Here is a 26,321-nt window from a genome sequence, read left to right on the forward strand (position 1 = left end):
TTAGGGATGGAGGAGTGCTGGACGCCTGGGTGTGAGGAGCGGTGGGTTGGGGGCCCTGGATCCTCAGGAGCTCCTGGCTTGCCTGGGCTAGATGCCGTTGGGAAAGACTAGCTCCGTCAAGCATTTACCGATCACCTGGTGGTGCCAGGCTCTACCCTAGAAGAACAGAAGTCCTTCCACCCCTGGGGAAGGGGCATATAAGAGGGGAAGGCCAAGGCAGGTGCCACAATTCCCTCTGGCAGCCAGGCATGGTGAGGTGACGGGGTGGAGGCAGCTTTAAAAAAAACATTCTTTTTTATCCCCGAAAGCATTTCTTTAAGGTTGCCTCCTCTCCCCGCCCCCCTTTTTTAAAAAAAGAGCAGTTTCTGGTTCACAGCAAAATTGAGTGGAAAGTATAGAAATTTCTCATCTACTCTCTGCCCTCACACGTGCACAGCCTCCCCACCATCAACATCCCCACCAGAGCTGTGCCTTTCATAACAATGAATGAACTCCAGAGACTTCCTGACCGCCCCCACTTAATGGTTCGTGTACTTCACGCTTTGTGTTGTACATTCTCTGGGCGTGGACAGATGTGATGCTGCATGTCCATTGTTAGGGTAACACAGCATTTTCAGTGCCCTGAAAGTCCTTTGTGTTCCGCCCGTTTATCCCTCTGTCCTCCCCCTAAAAAGCTACTCTTTTTTAAAAACACGGTCTCCTAAGAATTTCATAGGAGCTCCTTAGGAAGATGAGTAGGATAGGGCTTCCTGAATCTACACTGAGCCGTGAATGGGTTCTCTGTTTCTGTGGAAGTATTTTAAAACAAATCTCAAAGTCTCCAGGTTCCTCACCCCCACGTCCTCAGGATCGGCATGCTTTTGGAAATGGGAACGGTACTTCTGGAATCTTGGGGCCGCCATTACAGCCGGCACAGTTGGCAGCTGAGGCTGTGGGCTTCTCTGGTTCTTGGGTGTGTGTACATACCAATCTCCCAGGGGCTACTCGGTCGATTTTTTTTTTCTTTATTTCAAATTAAATAAGTCAGTCATACAGGAAAATACTCATTCCTGCAACAAGTGTGCACCTTCTGACTGCCAGCTGTGTCTTGAGCTGAGGACTCAGCAAACGGGAGAGCTGACTGGTCCCTGCCCTGGGGAGCTGAGCTGGGGGAAAGGGAACACGAGATATAAACAGATAAATACGGAACTGGAGGGAGGGGTAAAACCACAGAAAAGTGAAGGTGGGTGGGCAAGGTGAAGTGTACAGAACATAAACCATAAAGCCTAATACAGCAAGCACTTAGGAGTCCGCCTCCCAGTTGGATCAAATCTGACCATGGACTATATTTGTTTTGGGTCTTCCGCATCTTAGATCTGTGACTAATGGTTCGAAGACCCTGTGGGCTTGTCCTAGGTCCTTTTGCCAGCACCTCACTGAGATTGCTCCCTCCTGAATTTGGCGTTTCTCCTTCTCATGTGTTTTTAAAACTTTTGCTACTATATATGTTACTTAAACAAGACAGGTTTGATTTTGCTTATTTTCAGAAGTTACACAGACCTTGCACCATAAAAAATTCGTCCTGCTTATTGTGTGTTGCTTTTCTTTTCAATGAGTGCGTGCACATGAGCATGTTTACCAGTGAATCTTTTGAGATTTTTCTCCTAGATAATCCGCAAATCTTCAAATCTGGTGCTGCAGGAATGTACGTTTTGTTTACGTTGTGGCTTTGCCACAAGATACTAATGTTAGCCGCTGTTCATTAAACTGTGTTCCAGAAGTTCCAACCCTTAAAATAGTGTTTTAGATTTTATTGCCTTAGTTACAGGCAAAAATGGATTTTGAGAATGAGTGGCAGTTGTATGCCCCACTCCCCAGCCCCTCTCACTGGTAAGGGACCAGATTCAAACCACATTGTCCATAATGTAGGTGTCAACATGGGTGCCCTAGGCATTGCGTGACCGGCGACAGAGCCCTGCACAGGATTCCTGCTGCCTCTCACACATGGACAGTGACAGGTGTCCTAGAGCGCAGCTGCACCTTACCAGTGAATTGGAGCAAAACCCCAACCCCTTGCTTTGGCCCCAAGTCCAGCCCTTGCCCAACTTTGATCCCTCACTCACAGCCTCCCCCATTTCCTCTTCTCCCTCCCTGCCAGGCCTAGCTGTTCCTCAAGCACACTGAGTCTGCTCCCACTTCAGGACTTTTGCACATGCCTATTCAAATATTCTGCCCATTTTTAAGGTGAGTTGTCTTACTATTGAGTTGTAAGAGCTCTTTGTAAATGCTGGCTGTAAGTTCTCAAATCCATGTTTAGCAATATTTTCTCCCAGTCTGTGGCTCCTCAGGTGCCAATCATTATTGTTACTATTAAGGCGTTGTTATTACTACTATTATTAGTAAGGGATATGGGCCCAACTCTAAAGGCCAGACCTGCCATGCTTTTAAGGAGTTTACAGTTTCAGAGCGCACAGGTCAATGATTCAAGGGGATACTGCATAAATACTTCACTGAAGACAACAGGTCATCCACGGTCAGGATTTTTTATTGCAAAGACTTCTTGGGGGGGTCAGTGCAGATGAACTGAAATCTGAGAATTAACATAGAGACTGCTCGGTTCCCTCAACCCATGCACGGCCCGGGATCCTTCAACGTGGGAACACAGACCACCTCCTCCTCCCGGCGGCGCCGGCTGCGCGCGAAGCCTCTAGCGCAGCCCAACCGCCGGTTAACGGCCGGCTCCGCCCCGCTGCTCCCGCAAGTTCTCAAAAAGAGGCGGAACCAGGAGCACGTGATGCAGCACGTGCGCGGGGGCCTGGCGAGACGGGGGGCGGAGCTAGCGCGTGCGCAGAGGGTACGAAGGAGAAGGCGGGAAAAGACAGGATGGAGCGACAGGGAGTAAGCGACGCTTGTTTTCCTTCGCGCGGAGGGTGGGCTAGCGGGCGGACGGGCGGGAACGGCCGCGATCTCGGGCTCCCCTGGCGGACCCGAACCTGGCCGCTTGTCTCCTGGCATCGGGGCTACCCCTCTCCTGGCCGGGTCCGATTTCCTGACTGACTGACCAGGCCCTGACTGACAGACGGGACTGTGTGACCGACACGCTGACAGCCCGGGCCAGAAGGACAGACTCCCACGCATGGCGCGTGGCAGGAGCAGGGTAGAGAAAGGCTCAGATATCCACGCGCCGCACCCCTTTCTTGTCTTCTTTTTCTCCTACCTCTTCTCCTTCCTCGGAGGACTCGAGCCGACGCACACACCAGTTAGGAGCCCGGCGCCCCTCCCGGCGCCCCTGCCCTCACCCCAACCCCTCCAGGTCTCCCCGCCACTGTTCTCCGGCGCTCCAACCGCAGGGCCCTCCACCACACGTCCCCGACCTCGTGGTGCCCGTCCCCGCCCCGCGCGCCCATCCTGGGGGTCCCCGGCCTTTCGCAGCGGCACACGGAGGTGCCCGGGGTCAAAAGGGCGGTAGGAGGAGACCTGACCCCTTCTCGCCCTTCCCCCTCTGGCCTCTCAAGCGCTGGCTGTGCTCACAGGTGGACATGCCCCACGTAGAATGCAAGGACCAGGATCCACAGGATCTCCCCGCGCTGGGGGAGAGCAAGGAGCGGCAGCAGGGCGACGAGAGCTGCGAAGACGAAGCCGGTCGGGGGTCAGCTAGGTGAGGAAGCACCCTGCCCGACGGGTCCACATAGACCCCTGCGTCCTTCTCATTCACCCAGTTCTTCCACGAGACCCTGCCAGTGTCTGCTGTGGGTGCATTTGCTCTGTGTACTGGTCAGACATCTGCCATGTGCGTGGCATGGTTCCAAGGGCCGGGGCACAGCAGTGAGCTGATACTCTGGAGGAGGAGACGAACTAAACTAGGGAATATATAGTCAGGAGATAGGAGAGAGTGCCAGTTTAGATCAGAAGGTTAGGGAAGACTTCCTGGAGGAGGTGACAAGTGAATCAGGAGGGTAGGCAGAGGAACAGCACCTGCAATGTCTCGGAGGAGGACTGTGCTGGAGGAGCCAAAGAGGATGATAGTAAGAGAGAGAATCAGGCAGGTAATGGGACTTTGGGTGTTAATCACCCATGAAAAGGTCTGGAATAGAGTGACATGGCAAGGGCTATTGTTAATAAACTTTTATTGAAATGTAGCCACACTTGTCGTGGCTGCTTCTGAAGAGACAGATTTTTGCAACTGAGACTACAGAACCCACAAAGCTGAAAAGATTCACTATCTGGCCCTTTCTAGAAGTTTGAAGTCCTCTGGACTAAGGTATTAAAAACCTCTCTCTGGCATCCATGTAGAGAATAGGTTTTTGAGGGCAGGAGTAGAAGCTGGGAGACCAGTGAGGAGGCGATTGGAATCCTCTAGGGGCAAGGTGACTCCAATTTGGCCCATGGTGGGTCTATTGAGGTGATGAGAAGTCAGATTCTGGATATATTTAAGAAGGTAGGAGCACCTGGGTGGCTCAGTGGGTTAAAGCCTCTGCCTTCGGCTCAGGTCATGATCCCAGGGTCCTGGGATCGAGCCCCACGTCGGGCTCTCTGCTTAGCGGGGAGCCTGCTTCCTCCTCTCTCTCTCTCTGCCTGCCTCTCTGCCTACTTGTGATCTCTGTCAAATAAATAAATAAAATTTAAAAAAAAAAAAAAAGAAGGTAGAATTGACAGAAATTGCTAATGGATTAGTTGTTGGAGCTGAAAGAGCAGCATCAAGGATGACCAAAAAAGTTTTTTTCTTGTACATTTATCTATTCACCGAATATTTCTTGAGAGTCTGTTTTGGCCAGACACTGATGCTGAGTATGCAGCAGTGAACAAATCACAATTTCTGCTCTCTTGGAGCTTTCTTTCACTTAGCACCTTTCTTCCACCTTCACCTAAGGTTTCTCTGTATCTTTTCATGGCTTGATAGCTCATTTCTTTTTAGTGCCGAATAATATTCCATTGTCTGGATGTCCCACAGTTTGTTTATCCATTCACCTACTGAAGAACATCTTGGTTGCTTCCAAGTTTGGGCAGTTCTGAATAGAGCTTCTATAAATATTCATGTGCAGGTCTTCATGTGGACTTAAATTTTTCAATTCCTTTGGGTAAATACCAAGGGGCACCATGGCTTGATCATATGATAAGAATATACTTAGTTTTGTAAGAAATTGCCAAACTGGCTTCAAAAGTGGCTGTGCCATTTTCCATTCCTGTCATCAATGAAAGTGAGTTCCTGTTGCTCCACATCCTCTTCAGCACTTGATGTTGTCACTGTTCTGGATTTTCACCATTTTGATAAGTCTAGCAGTATCTCACTGTTGTTTTAATTTGCAGTTTCCTGAAGAGATGACGTTACACACCTTTTCATATGCTTATTTATCATCCATATGTCTTCTTGGGGGAGGTGTCTGGATTTTTTGCCCTTTCTTTAATCACGTTGTTTCCTTATTGTTTTTTGTTGTGCTTTTTTTGAAAAAAGATTTTGTTTATTTATTTGACAGACAGAGATCACAAGTAGGCAGAGAGGCAGGCAGAGAGAGAAAGGAGGAAGCAGGCGTCCCACTGAGCAGAGAGCCCGATGCGGGGCTTGATCCCAGGATCCTGGGATCATGACCTGACCTGAAGCCAGAGGCTTTAACCCACTGAACCACCCAGGTGCCCCTTTTAAGAGTTCTTTATATATTTTGATACTTGTCCTTTATCATGCATGTGTCTCACAAAGATTTCCTCCCAGTTTGTGGCTTATCTTTTCATTCTGTTAACAGCGTCTTTTGCAGAGCAGAAGTTTTTTAATTTTAATGAAGTCCAACTTACCAATTTCTTTCTCTTGATAGTACATCTTAAGACGGTCCTCTAGATTTTTCTTATGATATCTTCCGGGAGTTTGACAGTGTTTGATATTTAGGTCTGTGCTACATTTTGAGTTAGTTTGTGTGAAAATAGGAAGTCCGTGTCTCTTTTTTTTTGCCCACGGCTGTCCAGTTTTTCCAGCATTGTTTGTTGAAAAGTCTCCTTTCTCCATTGAATTTTCTTTGCTCTTTTGTCAAAAATCAGTTGGCTATATATGTGCAGGTCTATTTCTAGTCTCTCCATTCTGTTCCATTGATTTATTATCTATTCCTATACCAGTACCACACTATTTGGATCACCGTAGGTTTATAGTAACTCTTGAGGTCAAAGAGCATCAGTACTCCAACTTTGTTCTTCTACTTCAATATTAGGTTGGCTATTCTGGGTCTATTGCCAAGCTGATTTTTTTTTAAGATTTTATTTATTTGACAGACAGAGATCACAAGCAGGCAGAGAGAGAGAGGAGGAAGCAGGCTCCCCGCTGAGCAGAGAGCCCGATGCGGAGCTCAATCTCAGAACCCTGGGACCATGACCTGAGCCAAAGGCAGAGGCTTTAACCCACTGAGCCACCCAGAAAATCACCCAAGCTAATTTTCTGAAAAAAAGAGAGAGAGAGAGAATAATAATAAAATAATGTGATTTCAACTGGCGGCATGTGCTATGAAGAAACAAAACAAGAGTAAGGAGCAACTAGAGTGATAGGGAGTTTAGAGTAGTTAGAAAAGAGTTCTAAGGAGGTTACATGACAAGGAGCAGCCAGGAGGCCTCGGAGGGCCCAGATGTGCCAGGCAGAGTAGAAGTCTCTGAGGTATGAATAAGCTTGGTGTGCTCACAAAGCAGTCGCAAGATCAGCATATCAGCATTGTGATTGGCAGCAGGGGGATACCCTGAGTCCACCGGACAGAGGCACTCCTACCCTCCTGGTGCTTCCATCTGACCGAGAGGCAGATACTGAACAAGCACTGACATGGGAGAGAATGGGGTGCTGGGAAAACACTTCTCCTGGGGGCAGCCAGCCCCGAATGGGGACCAGAGACCGCACCCTTGAAGAAGCAATACTGAATCTAAAGGTAAGGGAAAATGAACGTTGAGTGGCCATGAGGGTGGGAGGAGGAGCTGAGAAGAGTTTGTGCAAGGGCCCTGTGGTGTTCAGGGAAGTGAGGGCAGGCCAGTGAGGCTGGGTATGGTTGTGAGTGCGAGAGGAGCACTGGATGGCTTGGCAGAGGCCAGGTAATACGTTTTGTCAGCTACGGACTTTATTCAGAGAACTTTTTTGGTAATAGCTTGAGATATAATTCACATACTACAATTCCCCAACCTAAAATGTACAACTCCACTGTTTTTAGTACATTCACAGAGCTGTGAATCACCACAGTCAACTTTATAACATTTTCTTTGCCCCAAGAAGAAACTTTGCACCCCTAACCATTATTCCCTGGTTTCTGGATCTCCCCCAGCCCCGTGGTAAACACTACTTTCTGCCACTCTGGAAATGGATTTGCTTCTGCTGGACGTTTCATGTAAGCAGACTCATACACTTATGCGGTCCTTTGTGACTGGCTTCTTTCACTGAGCATAAAGTCTTCAGGGTTTATCCACATTGTAACACATATCAGAACTCCATTTGTCCATATGGCTGAATGGTATTCTACATTGTGGACTCACCGTAGTTTACTTATCCATTCATTGGTTGATGGGTTGATGGATGTTTGAGTTGTTTCTGGTTTTTGGTTCTTGTGAGTAATGCTGCTATGAATATCCAGGCACAAATTTTGGTGTGGGCGTCCATTTCCATTTCTCTTGGGTAGATACCTAGGAGGGCAATCACTGTGTCAGAGAAGTGCCATGTTCTGGTTCCTGTTCTTAAAAGACACTGGCTGCTTTGTGGAGAATGGGTGGGAGCAGGCAGGAATGGACGTGGTGAGATCAGGGGGGAGGTTCCTGTGGGGGTAGCATCTAGCAGGGCAGATGGAGAGAAACTCTTACGGGGGTGGAAGGAGCATTTAGTGCGGCATGAGGAAGGGGTGAGCCGAGGATCTCTCCCAGCTGGTATGCTAGCAAACGGTGAAAAGGCCGGTGTGTCAGGCATTGTGACTGGCAGCGGGGATAGCCTGCTGGCTTGTGCTGGAGCAGGCTCCTCCCAGTCCACAAGAGCCAGTTCTACACATCTCTTCCCAATATAGCATTTAGCCCTTTTATGTTGGTAGCTTGAAATTGGCTATACTGGGAGTCTGCACCATGGAAATTGGCAAAGAGTACAAATCAGGCCTTTTTTCTCCCCCACCAAGAGCCACTTGCTAAATGTTTACTAGCACACAGCTTTCTCCCCACTTTGGACTGGTTTCCAGCTGGTAATGGTTTCCGTGGCAGAGGCAGGAACATAAGTTCCATTTTGCCCTTATTGAGCTGGAGGCGACGTGGGACACGCACATGAACACGTCCAGCTTACAGTCGGATTTGCTGACCTGGAACTCGGGGTTGACAAGGGGCTGGAGATGGCACCGTGGGAGCCACTGTTTCAGTGGCAGCTGTGGGGTGAATGAGCTCACCTGGGGAAGGAGTGCGACAAGGCCAGGCTCAGGACAGGGCCCTGAGGACTTTAGGTATAAAGCCAGGTTCCCCTTCCCTCCAGATTGCTCATCTGTAAAGCAGGCTACAACGGGGAGTGGTTTCTAGGTGTGTATTATCAACTGGAGACCAGAAAAAAGAAGGACATGACTGCAGTCATTTGTTTGATAACATCTTCCTGCAAATACGGTGTTTCGACCTGGATCGAAGTGGCAAAGAGACACAGACAACTGCATATCAGAGACTTCAGGGAGTTCCACTAGAGCTTTGGGCTGAAAAAAACAGATGGACTAGAACCAGTGCAAGGGCCAATTATTAGATCCAGCAGCAGACACTCAGCGACATGATTAAAATGTGAACACATTTCGGGAAAGAAAAGCAGAGGGTCAGGAATGGGCTCAGTAGCTTTGATTCAAACCTTCCCCCTTCCTGGCTGCACTTCAGCAAAACCTCATTTCGCCCAAGCACCAGAGATTCTGTTGTGTTCCTCCCTGAATGTTTGATTAGCTTGTCTCCCCTCCTGGGACTGCCGCCTGCGGTGGTCATAAGTGGCTGGCGGATTGTTTACTTGTATATCTGTTAGAGGCCACGGAGGGAGGGCCCCGGCTCTGGCTCATACGCCTGCCAATCAGAGCTTTACCTGGAGCGAACAGATGGTCTCTTCACTTAGACCCATTTCCTCACCGTTCCCGGGCCCCCTGCCAGCGTGGGCCCTGCTCGGAAACTATGTCCTAATCCTTGCAGCTGAATTAAGGACTCCTTAGAAGGACAGACCATAATAGATGAGCGTGGTGAAGTGTTCACAGCCCCCGCCCCAAGTCCCCCCTGCCCGACCCCAGCCTGCTTTGTTGGGCCTACTTCCATTCGCTGGCCTCCATCCAGGGTTGGGCAACAGAAGCAGGCCTGGGAATGGGGGAAACCAGTGAAGAGGACATCGTGCATTTTGTTTATTAAAGTTAATTGGTGAATGCAGGCCCAGGGAAGCCTATGATTCATTAGCATCCTGATGAATATGCAGCTGCTGAGTATTAAGAAAAATGAAATGGAAAGAAATAAATCCCCAAAGGAGAGGTTGGAAAAAATCAAGAAGCTCTCTGCAGACATGCGATGCAGGCCTTTGTCCCACAACAAAATTTGAATGAGACGAATTCAAGTGATTTTTCACCATTTGCATAGCTGCCACGAAAACCATTCCATCCTCATCCCTGGAGCCTGATAAAGGAGTGACTTTGAACTGCTAGCAGCGCAGGCCAGTTGTGAGCAGTTGTGTAAAAAAGAAGCACCTGTTTTTATAATTGATTTTAATTTCAGATCCTTGCTCTGTCGGGACATGGCGACTGTGGGCAAAGAGGTTTGTGAGCGGGAATGTTACATGGGGCTCTGGAAGAAGTTCATTCCTTCACGTATTCAGTGACTATTTGTGCCGCCTTTGGGTTCTATAGAATGCTGTCCCCTCCCTGAGTGTGCACAGTGTCCTGGAAGGAACCAATGTGTGTAAACCGTGGCAGTGTTGCGATTAGTAAGCGGAGGTGCTGAGGGGGTGCACTAGCAGAAACTCTGAATGGTGAAATTGTAGGAAGGGAAAGTCATTTCAGGCAAAGGCCGGTGGGTTTGGTGAAGTTGTGGAACGTTCCAAATGGCTCAGAGTGGAGGGTGGCAAGGGAAGGTGGCAGCCTGGGCCCTGGAAGGCCTTGTGTGCTGTGCGAGGGAGTTTACTTGATCCTGTAGCACGTGGGGGCTCTCAGGCTGTCAAGCAGGAGTAAGACATCAGATTGCAGTTTGGAAGGTCCCTAAAGACCAGGTGAGAAATGATAGGTGTGGAGTTCGAAATGATTAGGTAGAGGGGAGAGGATAGGTTTGTGGAAGGGAGGATTTTCTGACAGGATGTGGAGGACAGAGAGTAGCTGGACTCTAGGCTGACTTTGAAGTTTCTGGCATGGGAACCACGTGGCTTTTGGTTTCATTCATAGAAGGGGGAAGAGAATGGCGATGTTGGTGCGCAAATTTGGGAGTCTGAGATGCCTCCAGGACAGCCGAGTGGAGAGGGTCTGGAGGTAGTCAAATACATTGTTGGGAGCTCAGGAGACAGGGGTGAGCAGAGGATGAACTTGGGGGTTGTAGAAGGTGGATGGTAATGAAAGCCCTCACTAGCCATTTCATTCATTTATTCCACGCCTCCTTATTACTCCTATCATGAGACGTAGGTATTATGGACATGAAGACGAGTGACACATGGCCCGGTCCTCCCAGAGACGACGGGGGAAGCTGAGGGGCAGGCCCTGTCACTGTGGCTGCTGTGTGCATGTAACTCAGCCAGGGAAGACTTTCTAGAAGAGGCAGGATGGATATAGGCAGGGAAAAGGACTGGCTACAAGGGTGCCTTTGGGGAATGACAGGTTGTACATTGTGAGGTGGTGGGTGGGGATTAGCAGGAAAGACCAGCCGGGAGGAAGGTTGGGGGTCCCGGCTTCAGAGCAAGGGTGTGAACAATGGTGAGAACAATGGTGTGAAGAGAGCGAGGCCCGCAACAGAGTCTGGGGACGTGATGTGTCGGGAATGGCAGGGAAGGGTGGTCAGTAGCACGAGCTGCAGCCAGTAGGTCAAGGGAATTATGGCCTGAGGCATCTGCCAGGTGCGACAGGGGCCCTTGGCAGGAAACGCTTCATTTGAGAACTGGGGCAGGAACCAGTGGGCCGAGAAGAGAGAGGTGAGAAAACGCACTCAGACAGTGCGGGCAGCTCTTTCTAGATGAGCTACGTGGTTGTGAAGGGAAGGAAGGAGGAGGAGGTGGCTGGCTGAGGGCTACCTGGTGTGGGAGGGGAGGGGTGCGCATATGTGTGCTGTTCTAAGATGTGAACCTGGGGATGACATGTCCCGGAATGGGCCAGCCCAAGGGAGAGGTCAAAGGTACAAGAAGAGGGTGAGGTACAGAGGGAAAGGGGATTGGGAGGCCTGCAGAGGCGTGGAACCCTTCTCCTGCCTGCCATGTGGGGAATCTGGAGAGAAGAGGGTGGTTGTGGATCCATTTATGGGGGGTGGGCAGTGGAGGAAGTTACTGGCCTGTTTGTGAATACACTGTGTGTGTATCTGCTCAGGGTGAGGGGAAGCAAGTGTTCGGCCAGGAGCGGGAGAGCTGTGAAGGTCTGGAATGGCTGGTAAGAATGAGAGAGGGAGGTGACAAGAGCACAGACAGGGTGCCCAGTGACCTTGAGGACCCCCCAGAAACTAGACAGCCAGACTCTGCAGTGACCTTGTTCACAGGATCATTATTTCCTCCAGTGTCATTCAAGTTCCTAAGTCTAAAAAAAGATACAACACGTGGTTATGGACAGCCAGGGTGGGGTTTTGGTGTGGGTGTGACACAGGGGTGAAGGGAAGAGGGTCTAAGAACCCCAGATGAAGATTGTAGTGACAGAGCCCCTGGTTTAGGCTGAACAGGGGGCAGTCAGTGCTTGAGGTCTCAAGGAAGTCAAACACTGGGCTTTCTGGAACCCATATCCACAATGCATTCCCTCATCATCATGCAAAGCATGGCTGTCTTTTTAAGAGCCATCCACTATTTTTTCACATGCATCCAAGTGTTATAAAAGTCTGAATGTTGAACTGTCGGTGTCTGGGGTTAGGGGGTCTGGCTGGCTTAGTCAGAAGAGCATGGGACTCTTGGTCTTGGGGTTGTGAGTTTGAGCCCCACTTCAGGTGTAGGGATTGCTTAAAAATAAAATCATAAAAAAAAGGAAAAAAGTAAAATGTGTGCCCCAGCTCTGAATTAATCTCCTTCTGGCTCACTTCCCCGCAGGAAAGCAGTAATCGCAAGCTAGGAGGCCATAAACTCTTTACTGAACCTTTTTCCTGCAGTACAATGTCTTTTTACAAGAATGCTCAGGAATGCTTTAGTTCGTTTATTTTCTGACGGACATAAGTCTCTGCTATAGTTTATCTGCCTCAGAGACATACTTTCCCATCTTGATAAATGCACTGACCACACACACGTGTCTTGCCTTGGAGGCTGATGAACTTGCATGCTTTATATGAGGCCAGAGGAGGGCAGAATAGATCAGACAGTTGGAAGGCGTCCTTCATTCATTCAACAAACAATGAAGATTTACTAAGCGGTGAGTGCTGGGAATTCAGAGATAAATAGGACACAGCCTTTTGGGGAGACAGGAATGGAAGCTGTGACAGGCACATGCAGTGACAGAGACAGGCACAGGGTCGTGGACAGTTTATCAAAGGAGGCATTGGTGTGGGCTAGGTCTCACAGGTCAAGTCAGAGAACAAGCACAAAGCCACAGAGGTAAGAAGCCATCTGGCAAGAAGTACTCAAGGACCAGGACACAGCTGAGGTCTAGGGCCCGAGAGCTTTCATGCAGGCAAGAACTCTGGCCACCCAGGCTCTTGTGCTCAGGGGTTTCACTGTGCTTCTGTCCTCCTGTGCCCAAAGGAAGAGCTTAGGCAGTCAAGAAACCACCAAGAAAAAGTTTTATGGAGAAAGCATCCAAAAATCAAGATGTAATTTTCTAAGTAATCAGTGCCTGGCTTGTGGTCTCGGCCAACTCTATGTCTGCTTGTGAACTGGTGTATTCAGGAACTGCTCTGTTGGCACCTCTGAGTCAGCCATTAAGAGCTGGAAGGACCTGAGACGGCAAAGAAACAGAGGACCCTGGGGCAGCAGGACATGGGCTGGGGAGTCAGGCCAGCTGGGTGCCACACTCATCTCCACCACACACTGGCCGGTGACCCTGGGCCGGTGACACACTGACTCTGCATCCTCAGTTAGGAGGCAGGTAAAGACCATGGGTGGACCAACCCTAAAGCATGGTCAAGAGGATAGAGCAAGGGGCACCTGGGTGGCTCAGAGGGTTAAGCCTCTGCCTTCAGCTCGGGTCATGATCCCAGGGTCCTGGGATCGAGCCCCACATCGGGCTCTCTGCTCTGCAGGGAGCCTGCTTCCTCCTCTCTCTCTGCCTGCCTCTCTGCCTACTTGTGATCTCTGTCAGATAAATAAAGGAAAAATCTTAAAAAAAAAAAAAAAAAAGAGGATGGAGCAAGACAAGGTGTGCAGTTAGGAGGGTGCCTGACGGAAAGTGCTTACAGATCAGATAAAGCAGAGATACAGAACAAAAAAAAAGATAAAAGATAAAAGAGAAGGAAGGAGTCCTACCGTAAACATTTTTTTTTAAAGATTTTATTTATTTATTTGACAGATAGAGACCACAAGCAGGCAGAGAGGCAGGCAGAGAGAGAGAAGGAAGCAGGCTCCCTGCCAAGCAGAGAGCCTGATGTGGGGCTTGATCCCAAGACCCTGGGATCATGACCTGAGCTGAAAGCAGAGGCTTTAACCCACTGAGCCACCCAGGCGCCCCCTACCGTAAACATTTTAATCTTAATTTAGAACACCAAGGGGTCTGCTAATCAGATGGCAACTTTTTTTTTTTTTGCATAAACTTCATTCTTAATGCATTACCCACAATTTCCACTTCATTTTTAAATATTTTATTTATTTAAAGTAGGTTCTACATCTAACGTGGGGCTTGAACTCAGGACCCCAAGATCAAGAGTTGCATATTCCACTGACTGAGCCTACCAAGCACTCCTCCAGTTCTTTGTTTTTAAACCAGAGTGAAAAGTCGTAGGTCTTGACAAAGCAGTCTATATGCAGTATCCTTCTAAATGTTTACAAGCTTTGCCCCAAACTACAGTTGTTGATATACTATTGTAGAAATGACACTCATTTCAATGCAACAAGTTGGTGTAATAACATGACAGTGGGCTCTGAAGCCCAGGAGATCTCCATTCTGGAACTTCCGGTGGGTTTTGTTTGCACCTCTGTTTCTATTTCCTTAGTTATAAAATGGAGAGATGCTGTCCCTGCCTCGCAGGGCAGTGTGTGAGTAAGCAAGCGTCGCCCACAGGAGACACACAACACTGGTTCCCCTCCCAGCACCAAGCTAATTGAGATCAGCGCTCTGGAGAGAATTTAGTGTTGACCTCAGTTTCCTGTACTTACAGAAGTCAGGTTTCTAGCCCCTCTATCGCCACCTCCAGTGCCAACCGCCAGCTGATGATGCTAGAAGGGAAGTCAGGATCCTACTTTTCTTCTCTGGACTCAAGCATCGACATCCTGAAGAAGAGGGCCCAGGAGCTGATTGAAAACATCAACGAGAGCAGACAGAAGGACCACGCACTCATGACCAACTTCAGGGACAGCCTCAAGATCAAGGTGAGAGATTCTCCCCCACACTGCAAAGCCCCAGAGGGAAGGGGGAAGGCGTCCTCTGTAAGGGTGAAAGGGGAGGGGATGAGCTACTGCGACTGAGTGTCTTTGAGGTTCTAGGCCTGATGCTAAGCAAGCTGCAGACAGTACCTCATTTCCTCCTACAACAATCTGGCCAAGAGCTCAGACCTGTTTTATAGATGGTAAAGTAAGGTTCGGACATACTTTGCCCAAATGAAAGAGCCAGGATGAGGAACAAAGGCCCATCTGCCCCCACAGTCCACCCCTCTTATTTCATGCTAGGGCTGATGGCCATGGGAGTAGGGGCTGAGGCATAGCCTTCTTTGTCACACACATCTGTCCTCCAGAAGTTGAATGGCTTGTGGGGTGCCCGGCTGGCACGCAACTCTTGATCTTAGGGTTGTGAGTTTGAGCCTCACATGGGGTGTAGTAATTACTTACAAATCTTCCCCCCACAAAAAAAGAATGGAATGGTTTGTGATGGGAGGTAGGATTCCCTTGACATGGCTGGGCCTTAAAGTGTCTAACAAAGCCTGATGTTATTATGTTCAGGTCCAACATTCATGATTGTCCCGGAAGCTTCTTCAGAATGCATCATGAGTTCTGTGAGTGGGACAGCTTGTTGGTCACATAGGGGACACATGTCATGCACCTCTCAAAGACAGGCTGAGAGGGCGCCTGGATGGCTCAGTGGATTAAGCCGCTGCCTTCGGCTCAGGTCATGATCTCAGGGTCCTGGGATCGAGTCCCGCATCGGGCTCTCTGCTTGGCAGGGAGCCTGCTTCCCTCTCTCTCTCTCTCTGCCTGCCTCTCTGTCTACTTGTGATTTCTGTCAAATAAATAAATAAAATCTTTAAAAAAAAAAAGACAGGCTGACTTTTTCCCTTCTCCCTCCTCCCATCCCTACCAGTACACACCCTGATACATCAGAGAAAACTTAGAAGGTAGAGAAGAGTATAACTTAGCAGAAAAAATAGAAAACATTCCTATGATCTCACTAAGCAGACACTACTTGGTCGCATGTTTTCTTCTAGTTTCCACTGCATATTTTCTTCCTAATCTGTCTGAGCCTGTACTATATACATAATTTTGCATCTTCCTTTAAAAAAATTTTTTTTAAATATACAGGCAATTTCATTTCCAGTCACTGGAATTGTTGTTACCATTTTTATAAGATAAATTGCAGAAATCTTACCGAGACGCTTAAAAACAAACATCTTGTGATGCCTCTTGTTTGATTTTCTAAAAACATGCTTTATTTTTTAAAAAGGTTTCAGACCTGACAGAGAAGCTCGAGGAGAGGATGTATCAGATTTATAATCACCACAACAAGATCATTCAGGACAAGCTCCAAGAGTTCACCCAGAAAATGGCAAAGATCAGCCATTTGGAAACAGAGCTCAAACAAGTGTGCCACACCGTGGAGACAGTGTACAAGGACCTGTGCATCCAGCCTGAGGTATGACTAATGGCACGCCTGTGGGTGCCACCGACGAAGGCTAAGATGAAGTAAATGTCAACACAAACCAAGGGCATTAGCACAGAGCCCAGCCCCAAACGCCACAGGGGCCACTATCCCAGCAAAACCCCTGATACTCTGGCCCCTTCCCCCATGGCCCCAGGCTCCCTGAGGTGCTATGTCTGAGCTGAGAAGCTAGACGGTTGTTACTCGCCACCACTGCGTGGTCAGCTCTGTGGTGACAGAAAGGACAGCGGCCCTTCTGTCTACAGTCCTGAGCCCGGGTCAGTGCCTAACCAGGGTTATTACAGCAGAGTCCAAAACTTGGACACGGGCCATACCACTTGAGGGGGAAATCCCTGAATGTCAAACACCTCACAGTCCCCACACTTTTCCTGTGACTGAAATGACTTGGTCATTTGGATCTTGGGTGGTTTGGATCAGGATCTTGGGTGGTTACAATTAAATGTGGCCCAATACCTTGGGGTCACACATGCCGACTTTATTAGTCTTTTACTCTCTTTCTGCCCCAACATCAAGCATTAGGCATTCACCCACAAGATGGGAGGGTTGGAGGGCACACAGTGGACTCCCGGTGTGCGGGGCCTTTGCCCAGTCAGACACCACAGGCTGCCTCCATGCCACTCTCCTTCCCTCTTCCGGCTCCCATCAAGAGAAGCTTCTGTTTCAAGATGAGTGGAATCCATTCCCGTCCATGGTTAAAAGTGGGTTGAGAAACTTGGTACAGAGAGTCCCATCTTCTTTTTAAGGAACACATTTGAATGACTTCAAAGGGAAAATTTTGACAATTAAGAATCAGTGTCTCTCACTTCCCACTATAAAAATTGGCTCCATCTGCCACCCCCTGAGTAAGCTCAGAGCACAGCACTTCCCTGGGAAGGAGCTTGAGACCATCTGGGCTCCCGGGTGAAGTATGTTCACTTGCTGGCCGTGAACGCCTGGATCCCTGTGATCGCCCTTCCAAGGATCAGAGCGTGAATGTCGTGAGTGCCTGGACAAGATAAATGCAGAGTCGGTGTGGAGTCCGAACGGCTCCCAACCTCGCTTTAACGTCAGTCTTCATGTCCCTTCTCCCCCTAGGCTACTACTTCGGAAGAACAGGCCCACAAAGATGGCGAATTCTGAGAGCTACTGGGAGCATCCCCTCTTGGTGACAGCCACCAAGAGAAGGCTGAGGCCACCACTGGCACCATGCTGAAAATTTTTTTTTCACAGTTCTGCAATGCATCTTGGCAAAAATAAAAAAAATTAAAAAATTAAAAAAAAAAACAACCCAACAAGGGTCCTTGTGCTAGACCCAGAACTTCAAGTCCAGCCCTGGCTGTGGGCCCAGCTTTGGGACTCCCCACACTTGGCAGATTCATCCCACCCAACCCTGCACAGTTGGTTCAATGTTTAATTTTCAACCCATTCCTGCTTCTTTCCCTGTGGGATAGGACAGGCCCTTTCTTATCCACAGAAGAGATGGGGAAGCAAAAATCAGAAACACCGCTTGTCCAGCTGATCTCCGCCATCCTAGAGCCACCGTGCCGTATCCCATATCCCCCTCTCCAGGCTGGGTAACATGTCCGAGCCCTGAGGGCTCTCCTTTGCTCTTTCTCAGTTTAAATGGGTGAAGAGATACCTCTGCCCTTTCATGGAGCCAAATAATTATGTTTACTTCCCAAAGGGCCAATCTGACCCCATCCCTCCCCTGCGTACAACTCCCTGGAGGCCCCCCTCTGCTCGTCCTCAGGGTCATCCCCACACCGGTAGTATCCCCCCAACCCTCCGTCTTGCTGTTTCTGGAATGGCCCATCGAGAATAGCACCCAAAAGCTGTTTTGCTGTCCCAGGGAGCTACGCTTCCTTTCAGGCCTAACATGGTCCCACTTTCTCCCCAAGATGAGCACTTGTACCCCTTTATACTTCTGTCTGTTTCTGCCTGGCTCATACGAGATGGTACTATTTTTTCCTTTTTTTTTTTTTTTAGTTTTAAATGATCTTTTTCCATGTCAGTTTTCCCATGAGGAAAGGGATTTTGGGCCCCATGCAAGTTAACAACCAGTCACCAGGTCCAGACACCCCAGCCTGACTGTGATTTGTCTTTTTTCTCTTAACGTAAAATGGGGTGGTGATTCCTGTGTGTAGCTGCACGTTTGCTCCCGGGCACCCACCAGTTCACCAGGCGTCGTGCCTCAGGCTGGGGGTGCCCGAGGAGGTTGCAAAGCCCTAGGCAGCACCATGGAAAAAGGCCGAGAGCATGTCACTGCCACAGTCCCTGTGTGAGCCAATCCAGATGAAGAACACAGTGGGACTTGCCCCAGGTCACACTGCTAGTGATGACAGCTGGGAGGAGGACTCAGGCCTGCTGTCCCCACCCTTCTCCTCTAGACAGTGAGGCCCCTGGGACACTCACCGCCCCACCCCGAGACCCAGCACCTACCTTCATAGGTGTTCACGGCCTCCAGGTTCATGGCATGGCGGATGACGTGATACTCATCAGAAATCCCATTCCCCCCTAGTATGTCTCGGGCCTGGCGGGCGATATCCAGAGCCTTCCCACAGTTATTCCTCTTCAGCAGGGAGACCATTTCTGGAGTGGCCCTGGGAATGGCCCAGACATGTCACAAGTCTGGAATCACAAAGAACTGATCCCAGAAGTCCCTAAGCCCTGGGCCAACCCAGCCGGGGGGAGAAGATTCCCCAAGTTCTAGTCACAGCAGCAGACATTGAGCTCCCAGTAAGGGACAGGCAGGCAGTCCTGTCCTATTAAGGCCAAGAGGGAGAGAAGGGACAGGTCCCCAGGGGCCCCCAGGGAGGAAAGACCCTTCTCCCCAGTTCCAGCCACCACCACGTCCAGCTGGGGCACAGGGTCCCCTCTTTGCTGCCTACCCCCTGCTCCCCCAACACAAAGCCCCTACTTGTCTTGATCCTTCAAGCGGCCAAGCTGCAGGCAGGCGTGAAGGCCCAGCGTGATCTCAGTAAGCATGTCTGCCAGCTTCTTCTGAATCAGCTGGTTCCTGGCCAGTGGGACGCCAAACTGGATCCTGAGCGGGGAAGTTCAGGGCTAAGTGTGGGCATGCTCACTCCCCAGTCCAGGAAGCCTTCCCAGGCTGCCTCGGCCCTCACTGAGTTCACCTTGGCCCTGTCACTGCTCAGCCTCACCAACGTCACTGAGCAGTCGGCCCCTCTCTGCTCAGAAGGATTTCCCAGACCATTTCACCCAGTGGGGAACTTAAGTCTGATAGGCAGGAGATGAGGAATCACTGGTAGGGTAAGGGGTGGAGCCCGTGCCCCCCCCACCCCCATCATGCCCCCCAGGAGATCTCACGGCAGCCCCACACACCTGTCCAGGCTGTACTGCCGGGCTGTGTGCAAACAGAATTCGGCGGCTCCGAGCACACCCCAGGCGATGCCAAACCGGGCATTGTTCAGGCAGCCGAAGGGCCCCTGTGGGGTTGAGAGGGAGGCCTCAACCCTACCCAGGAGCTCCGAGGCCCCAGGAAGAACTAACTTACGTAGGGAGAAGCCCCCTCCCCAGATGTGCAGTCACCGAAAACAGAGGCATTCAGGGCAGCTATTTCAATCACACACGGTCCCAGCACCAAAGGTCACGCACGCACAGTTTCTACCCAGCCCAGGACCTGCGTCCCAGATGCCCAGATCTAGGGGATGATGTAAGGAGACAGAAAAGAGCACACGTATCAAAGGATTAAACTGGTTCAGGCTAGTAAGTGTCCTTGGCAGAGCCAGTATAAGCCAAATGGTCACCCCCAAAGGGCAACTTCCAAACATCAGTGAGCCAGGCAGAAGCTCTCAGAATCACTCGTGTGTGGGGTCCTCAAGCACAGGGACTGTGTCTGGTCCCCAGCTGGGTCCCCAGCATGGGGCCTGCCCAAGGAAGCTGCACCAGTTCCCAAGGTGGCCGCTGCTCACCGCCAGACCAGATACATCAGGCAGCACATTCTCCTCTGGCACCTCCACACTGTCCATGACGATCATGCCCGTGGACGAGGCCCGCAGGGAGAACTTGCCCTCAATCTTGGGGGCTGAGAGGCCCCGCATCCCCTTCTCCAGCAGGAAGCCCCGAATGCAGCTGTCTTCACACCGAGCCCATACTACAAACAGGTCGGCCACAGGTGAATTGGTGATCCTGGGGGAGGGATAGGCAGTGAGGGTCTGGCCACCTCCCTCCTGCCCCTGCCCACCTGCCTGAGACACCCAGGCCCCTTACCAGGTCTTGGTCCCAGTGAGGGTGTAGCTCCTGTTAGATGGGTTGTGGCGGGCTCTGGTCTCCATGCTGCCAGGGTCACTCCCATGGTTGGGCTCTGTGAGTCCAAAGCAGCCCAGGAGCTCCCCCTTGGCTGCAGGGACAAGATAGGGTCACAAGTCTCCTGTCCCCCAACTCCTCTAATGAAAATTGTCAGCCTCCCCATCAAGCCAGGCCAAAGGGAGACCCAACTCTGCCCCCATGGCACTCTCAAGTGGGGTCAGTGTGTGGGGATAGCCTCCCACCCACCCCAGGCCACAGGAACAATGCCATGATCGGGTGGGAGGGGCCCCACAGGAGCCAGGAAAGAACGAACCTGTCTTGAAGGCAGTGAAAAGGAGTTAAGCAGGAGGAGGAAGGGTGAAGAGGAGCAGTTCCACTGAGGGTACAGATATGCAAAGGCCCAGTGGTACAGTGGAGAATGCCAGCTGAGTCTGGCTGAGGAGAAGCAGTCGAATGGCCAGAGATGAGGTGGCATGGTCAGCAGAGGCCTGCCTATTCATGAGGGGCCTGGTGGACCCAGTCAGGAAATTAAGCCTTTAAACTTTGGGCTGGGATGGGGACACACAGCGAATCGGGAGGGAGATGATGGTGGTAAGTGGGCAGACTGAAGAGAGACCCAGGAGAAAATATTCATGATCAAATGTAGGGGTGAGGCCCACAGTCTGGCAGGGGATCTGGGTAGCCGTTGGAGCTATCCTTGAGGTGGGGACAGAAGGCAGGCTCTGGGGACAGTCCCATTCCTAAGTTCCAGACCACTGAGATGGTCTTCCTTCCACCAGGCTCTACGGTCAACTGCTCACCCAGCCGGGGAAGGTACTTCTCTTGCTGTTCCTTGCTGCCGTAGGCGTAGATGGGGTGCATGACCAGGGAAGACTGGACACTCATTGCTGACCTGTAGCCACTATCCACCCGCTCCAGCTCTCGGGCCAGGAGCCCATAGGCCACAGATGACACTCCAGCACAGCCATACCCTGGTGGAGGGGAGGGAGAGGGAAGACAGGGCAATGGGAGACAAAAGTCCCGCCCAGCTGGGACCAGTGTGATTCCTGGGGCCCAAGAGACAGGGCTATATAGGGGCGCCCCAGGAGGGGGCACCAAGCTGGTCCTAGTTAGAAAGTTTATTCATGTTTCCCCACAGCCACTTTCAGATGGAGGAATAACAGCCTCGATTTGCAGACCGGGAAACTCAGGCTCAGGAATAAGAAGGGGCTTTCCAAGGCACAGTGGGGGCTGCAGAGTGTGGAAATAAATCTGTCCCTACCTTTGATGGTGGGCCCCAGCACACCAAGCTCCCCCATTTCTGAGATGATCTCTCGGTGAAAAACTGCAAAACACAAGATGCTCAAACTCAGGCCCAGCCCTAGCCCACTGGAGCCCCCATCCCAGGGACGGAGGGGGCCCGGGGGGCCCTGCTAAAGCAAGCAGAGCTGGTGTGCACAGGGGAGGGTGCCCACCCGCACACCGCAGCACCTTCGTTGCGATTGGCCAGCAGGATTCGGGGCATGAGGCGCTCCTGGCAATAGGTGCGGAAGGTGTCCCTGATGAGGATCTCATCCGCTGTCAGCTGCTCCTCCAGCACCAGCGGGTCCCTCCAGTCAAATAAAGGACGCGAGGCTGGGAGAGGGAGCAGAGAGTGGGAGAGGGCTTGACTCTCCTCTCCTGGAAGGCTCAGCCCCACTCCAACGCTCCCAACTGGCTCCTGGTGATGTGGGCAGTTAAAGACCACTTGCAAGACGGCGTTTCTCCGGGAAACTCACTGTCTCTGGCCCCGGCCACGCCCTGCCTCCCCTCTGGGGCAGCCCTCGGATTCTGGGACAGAGCCCACCCTGCGCAGACAGCTGGACAGGGGCCGCAGACGTCCGGCGCAAGGAGGGGTCCTTACCCTTAGTCGCTCGGTTCTGTGTCTTCCCGCCCTTTTCTGCAAACACAGGACGAAAAAGTCATTCCGAAAAGTCCCCCGAGCCTCCAGGTCCACCCTCTCCACACTGCCCCCGACGGGCACTGACCAGTCTGCGCCGCCGCCGACCCCCACCCGCGCAGGAAGCTCAGGCCTGGTCCCCGGCTCAGCAGCCGCTCGGAGAACCTTCTCAGAGCCATTTGGGCAGCGGGTGGGCAAGCAGAGCAACCACGGCCAACCTGGAGGAGCAGGGGCGTCAGGGCGGAGTGGCTTCCACAGGCAGGCGCGGCCCTGGCGCCACTGGCCCCTCTCGCCCCCCTCACCAACGCTTACCTGGCGCCTCTCGCCTCACCCTACAGTCCACAGTACCACAGGCAAAATCGTCTGACCTCTGGAGGGGGTGGGAGGGGCGGATGCCGAATGGGGCTTCTCATTGGTCTGTGCTAGGACCCCCGCTCCGCCGCGGCTCTGCCTTTTAAAAGGGCCACGGCAGCCTGGCGGTGGAATCGTGAACGTCCGGGCCAAGAGGCGTTAGCGGCTTTAAGAAGCAGAACAGGGAAGGGGCGGAAGGTGAGTGCGCCAAGCCAATTGGCCAGCTGTGTTCCTGTTCTGATTGGCCCTAGGAGGGGGCTCGGCCCACTCTTGATTGGTCAGTTGCAGGGGCCGTGTGCCGAAGGGTTCTGGGATTAAACGAGGAAACCGAGGCACCAGAAAAATGAGTCCTGGGAGCCAGGAGAGCAGACCTTGATGTCTCTCCTCTAATGGCTGCTGTGGGGAGCAGGTGGAGAGGCGGGCTCCTGTGGGCGATCGCAGCCCAACCTACCTGCCAGTCCGTCCTAGGAAGCACGTGTAGCCATGAGCGATCGTGTGTGTGACTTGGGGTGATTTCCGTGAGCTGTTGCTTCTTGTATCTCCGTGTGTGATGGTGCCGGACTGGCTATGTATCTGTATGCGGGTGTACCTACGCCGTTGTGGGGCGGTTGACTGTGGCCGGTTGTATGCCACTGTAACTGGCTGTGGCTGTGTGCCTGAATGTCTTTGTGGTTTCTTGTAGTTGTGTGTAGTTGTAAGCTTGTGTATTGGTATTCCGTGTGATCATCTGTCTGTATGTATGACTCTGTGCTCTGATGGTTTTCTCTCTAGGTGTGGCTATTATTTTTGTGACAACATGATTGGATATTTGTGTGTATGTCTGTGTGGTTGTGTGCCTCCTTGTATCAGTGTGATTTGGTCTATGTGCACTTGGACTGGACTGTGAGTGTGATGAGTATATGCCTGAGTGAGTGGCTAGGCTCACCTAGGTCACTTTGACGAGCATTTGTGTGATGTGCATTTGAATCTGGGTGCTCTGTGCTTGACCATCTCCATATCTAAAAGGCACATATCTAGCATGACATGGCCTTTTCCCAGGTGGGGACAGTAAGGCCCAGAAAGCAGAATGATCTTGCTCAAGGTTTCAGTAGGCCAAGTGCGGAGCAGGGATGAGTATTGGGATCTAGCCTGGTTTCCAGGCCGAGCCAGTCCCTGCCCACCAGGAACTCGTCTCCCCATATCAACATTCTGACTAACTGTGTATATCATGTTCTACCTCACACACCATCTCTGAATGAGTGTGATGGGAGTAACAGTGGGATTGTCTTCTGAATGTGGTCACTGGGCTGCCTGTCCCCAAGTGCCTGGGGCCTGGGTATCCCTAGATCCTCCCACTTGCTGGGCCCTTCTTGCCCTTAACCTTCATAAAAACCCGTTTGGGCCCTCCTCCTCACCCCACAGGGAGTCCATCAACACCCTGAAATGCCCCTGATTCTGCATGGCTCTCATTCTTCTGGTCACCTCTCTTCTCCCGTAGCCAGTGGCCTCTCTCCCCCACCCCCTTCCTTTCCCCAAATCTCCCCACCCTGAAGCTGGTGTAAGTGTCAGAGCGTGATGTCGGTATCTGTACCAGGAAACCCAAACTGGGGTTCGGGCCTTGACACCCCGGGATGTCTGTCATGCCTCCAGACCACAGGCTCCTAGGGGACAAATGCTTCCAGCCAAATGCCTCCCTCTCTCTGGACTCTTATCTTCTTGCCTCCCATTTTAGAGCCACACAGGCCTGTTTAGTGCCTCGTCGTCCCAAACCAAGGAGATCTCTCCCCAAGAGAGACTGTGCTTTCTTCTCTAGCAACCCACTAATTCCAGTCATTTTATTTTACTGGGGCAAAATTCACAAAACATAAACGAACCATTTTAAAGTGAACAATTCACAGGCATTTAGCATTCACAATGCTGAGCAACCACCACCTCTATCTAGTTCCAGAACATTTTTCTCACCCCAAAAGGAGACCCTGTACCCATTAGCGGTCACTCCCCATTCCTCCTCCCCCTGCTTCTGGCAACCACTAATCTTTTGGTCTGCATGGATTTGCCCGGATATTAAATGGACTCATATGTGTGATTGTTTGTGACGGACTTCTTCCACTTAGCATGTTTTTGAGGTTCACCCACATGATTATATATTGAATGTCTGCTGCTGCCGCTCGGAACAATTTGTTACTTAAACTGTAACCCCTGGAGGATTTTACTAGTTGCCAAGCACATTTAGATATGGCCTTAAGAAATACATATACTGAAAACAGGTCTTTGGGGAGAAGGACGATGTACGACCGTGAAGCTGGGCAGCTGGGGATGCCCGGCCTGCCCAGGGCGGAACGCCGCCTGCTTCAGGGAAGCCGAGCACCAGGAACACCCCAGTCAGCTCAGGGTGGAACGAAAACCGCCTGCTTCCCTTTTTCGATATCGCTCCTTTCTCTTCCCAGAAGTGCTCGTTGTTAGTTAGATGAGTCCTTTGAATGTGCTTGATTAACTTTATCCTCCTTCTTGTGTGCAAGACGGGATTAACGTTTGACCTTCATCAGTCCTTCTGTTGGCTACTGTTTCTATCCAATAAAAGTGAGACTGTAGAGTTGCTCGGGGCTGCAGTCCTTTTCGACTGTTGTCCCCTGCTCCCAGTCTTTTGCAGCTGACTTGTTTGTGCCTAATTCTTCTCTCGTCGCCGACTGGAAGCGGCAAATGTCATTCCTTTTTATGGCTGAAAGATATTTCACTGTATGGACAGACCACATTTTGTTTATCCATTTATCTGTTTGTGGACATCTGGGGTGTTTCTACATCTTAACTATTGTAACTAATGCTGCTTTGAACATAGTGTACAAGTATTCATTTGAATGCCTTTTTTAAAAAGATTTTATCTATTTATTGATCAGAGAGAGAGCGCACAAGCAGGGGAGTGGCAGGCAGAGGGAGAGGAAGAAGCAGGATCCCCCCTGAGCAGGGAGCCCAATGTGGGACTCCATCCCAGTACCCCGGGATCATGACCTGACCCAAGGTAGTCACTAAACCGACTGAGCCCCCCAGGCATCCCCTGAATACCATTTTCAATTATTTGATGTATATACCTAAGAGTGCAATTGCTGGGTCATATGGTAACTCTCGTCCAACTTTTTGGTTATTTAACTTTTGGAAGAATCATCAGACTTTCCCGCAGTAGCTACATTTTCCATTCCCCCCAGCAGTTTACGGGGTTCCACTTTCTCTCTCTGTGGCTCTCATAGTTGGTGCGTGAGCTGGCTTCTGTATTACTTGCTTCCCCCTCCCCTTGTGGCCCATGATAATATTTTGCCTTTTTGTGAAATGTGCAACTTTTGCGATGCACCAACTCTGATTGTGCGTCTGTGATGACATGTGCCTGTGCAGGGTTGTGTGTTTTTCACTATTGGAGTGTTTGATTCCGTGTTGGCAGGGTTGTCTGTCTTTGACTGGCTCTGCCCCCTACGGTTGGGCATTGGTAACTATGCAATCGTGTGACCAGTGACAAACTGTGACAGTGACAGGGGGCGTGAATATGTCAGGTTGTAGGTTTCATATGGTTCCGTGAATGGTTGTGTCTGATGTGTAGCTGTGTGTGTGTGAGTGGTTGTATGTTGCTGTGTGTTTCTGGAGCAGTGTGTGATTGTGTCAGTATCCATCTGTGTGATTGTGAATTTTATGTCTGAGAGACTGTGTGACTATATCACTGTGTAACCAATGTGGTGTATAGCTTTGTT

At 50.9% G+C, this 26,321-nt stretch overlaps 2 protein-coding genes across 10 annotated transcripts; one reads left to right on the top strand and one right to left on the bottom strand.

Moving 5' to 3' along the window:
* Positions 1 to 128: 128 nt before the first annotated feature.
* Positions 129 to 17,367, top strand: SYCE2 (synaptonemal complex central element protein 2). 9 transcript variants are annotated; one of them, XM_045083450.1, is made up of 5 exons: positions 129 to 2,223; positions 3,495 to 3,637; positions 14,380 to 14,590; positions 15,876 to 16,064; positions 17,166 to 17,363. In XM_045083450.1, the coding sequence occupies exons 2-5, from the start codon at positions 3,519 to 3,521 to the stop codon at positions 17,208 to 17,210; spliced, it is 564 nt and encodes a 187-aa protein (XP_044939385.1). In that variant the 5' UTR covers positions 129 to 2,223; positions 3,495 to 3,518; the 3' UTR covers positions 17,211 to 17,363. The 9 variants fall into 9 exon arrangements, with proteins under 9 accessions (XP_044939385.1, XP_044939386.1, XP_004748389.1 ...); XM_045083451.1 differs by having other exon boundaries at positions 3,513 to 3,637; XM_004748332.3 differs by lacking the exon at positions 129 to 2,223 and adding an exon at positions 2,773 to 2,877.
* GCDH (glutaryl-CoA dehydrogenase) lies at positions 15,839 to 22,680 on the bottom strand. The gene is made up of 12 exons (XM_004748327.3): positions 22,570 to 22,680; positions 22,346 to 22,475; positions 22,222 to 22,257; positions 21,810 to 21,953; positions 21,601 to 21,663; positions 21,140 to 21,310; positions 20,301 to 20,430; positions 20,003 to 20,219; positions 19,413 to 19,516; positions 18,988 to 19,113; positions 18,510 to 18,670; positions 15,839 to 17,076 (listed from the first exon to the last, which is right to left on the bottom strand). Exons 2-12 carry the CDS (start codon positions 22,434 to 22,436, stop codon positions 17,003 to 17,005), a joined length of 1,317 nt encoding a protein of 438 aa, XP_004748384.1. The 5' UTR covers positions 22,437 to 22,475; positions 22,570 to 22,680; the 3' UTR covers positions 15,839 to 17,002.
* Positions 22,681 to 26,321: the final 3,641 nt, after the last annotated feature.

This window comes from Mustela putorius, unplaced genomic scaffold, assembly GCF_011764305.1.
Source record: "Mustela putorius furo isolate JIRA1106 unplaced genomic scaffold, ASM1176430v1.1 tig00000095_pilon_pilon_pilon, whole genome shotgun sequence".
Classification (NCBI taxonomy): Eukaryota; Metazoa; Chordata; class Mammalia; order Carnivora; family Mustelidae; genus Mustela; species Mustela putorius.

Excerpts from the sequence above, each read along its gene's own strand:
- SYCE2 (XM_004748328.3), top strand. The coding sequence starts at position 3,116 with ATGGCGCGTGGCAGGAGCAGGGTAGAGAAAGGCTCAGATATCCACGCG. Across the intron at positions 3,293-3,512 it reads CCTCACCCCAACCCCTCCAG|GTGGACATGCCCCACGTAGA; the intron begins GTCTCCCCGCCA and ends CTGTGCTCACAG. Across the intron at positions 16,065-17,165 it reads ACCTGTGCATCCAGCCTGAG|GCTACTACTTCGGAAGAACA; the intron begins GTATGACTAATG and ends TTCTCCCCCTAG.
- GCDH (XM_004748327.3), bottom strand. The coding sequence starts at position 22,436 with ATGGCTCTGAGAAGGTTCTCCGAGCGGCTGCTGAGCCGGGGACCAGGC. Across the intron at positions 21,954-22,221 it reads ACAGAACCGAGCGACTAAGG|CCTCGCGTCCTTTATTTGAC; the intron begins GTAAGGACCCCT and ends TCCCTCTCCCAG. Across the intron at positions 19,517-20,002 it reads CTGATGTATCTGGTCTGGCG|GGGCCCTTCGGCTGCCTGAA; the intron begins GTGAGCAGCGGC and ends TCAACCCCACAG.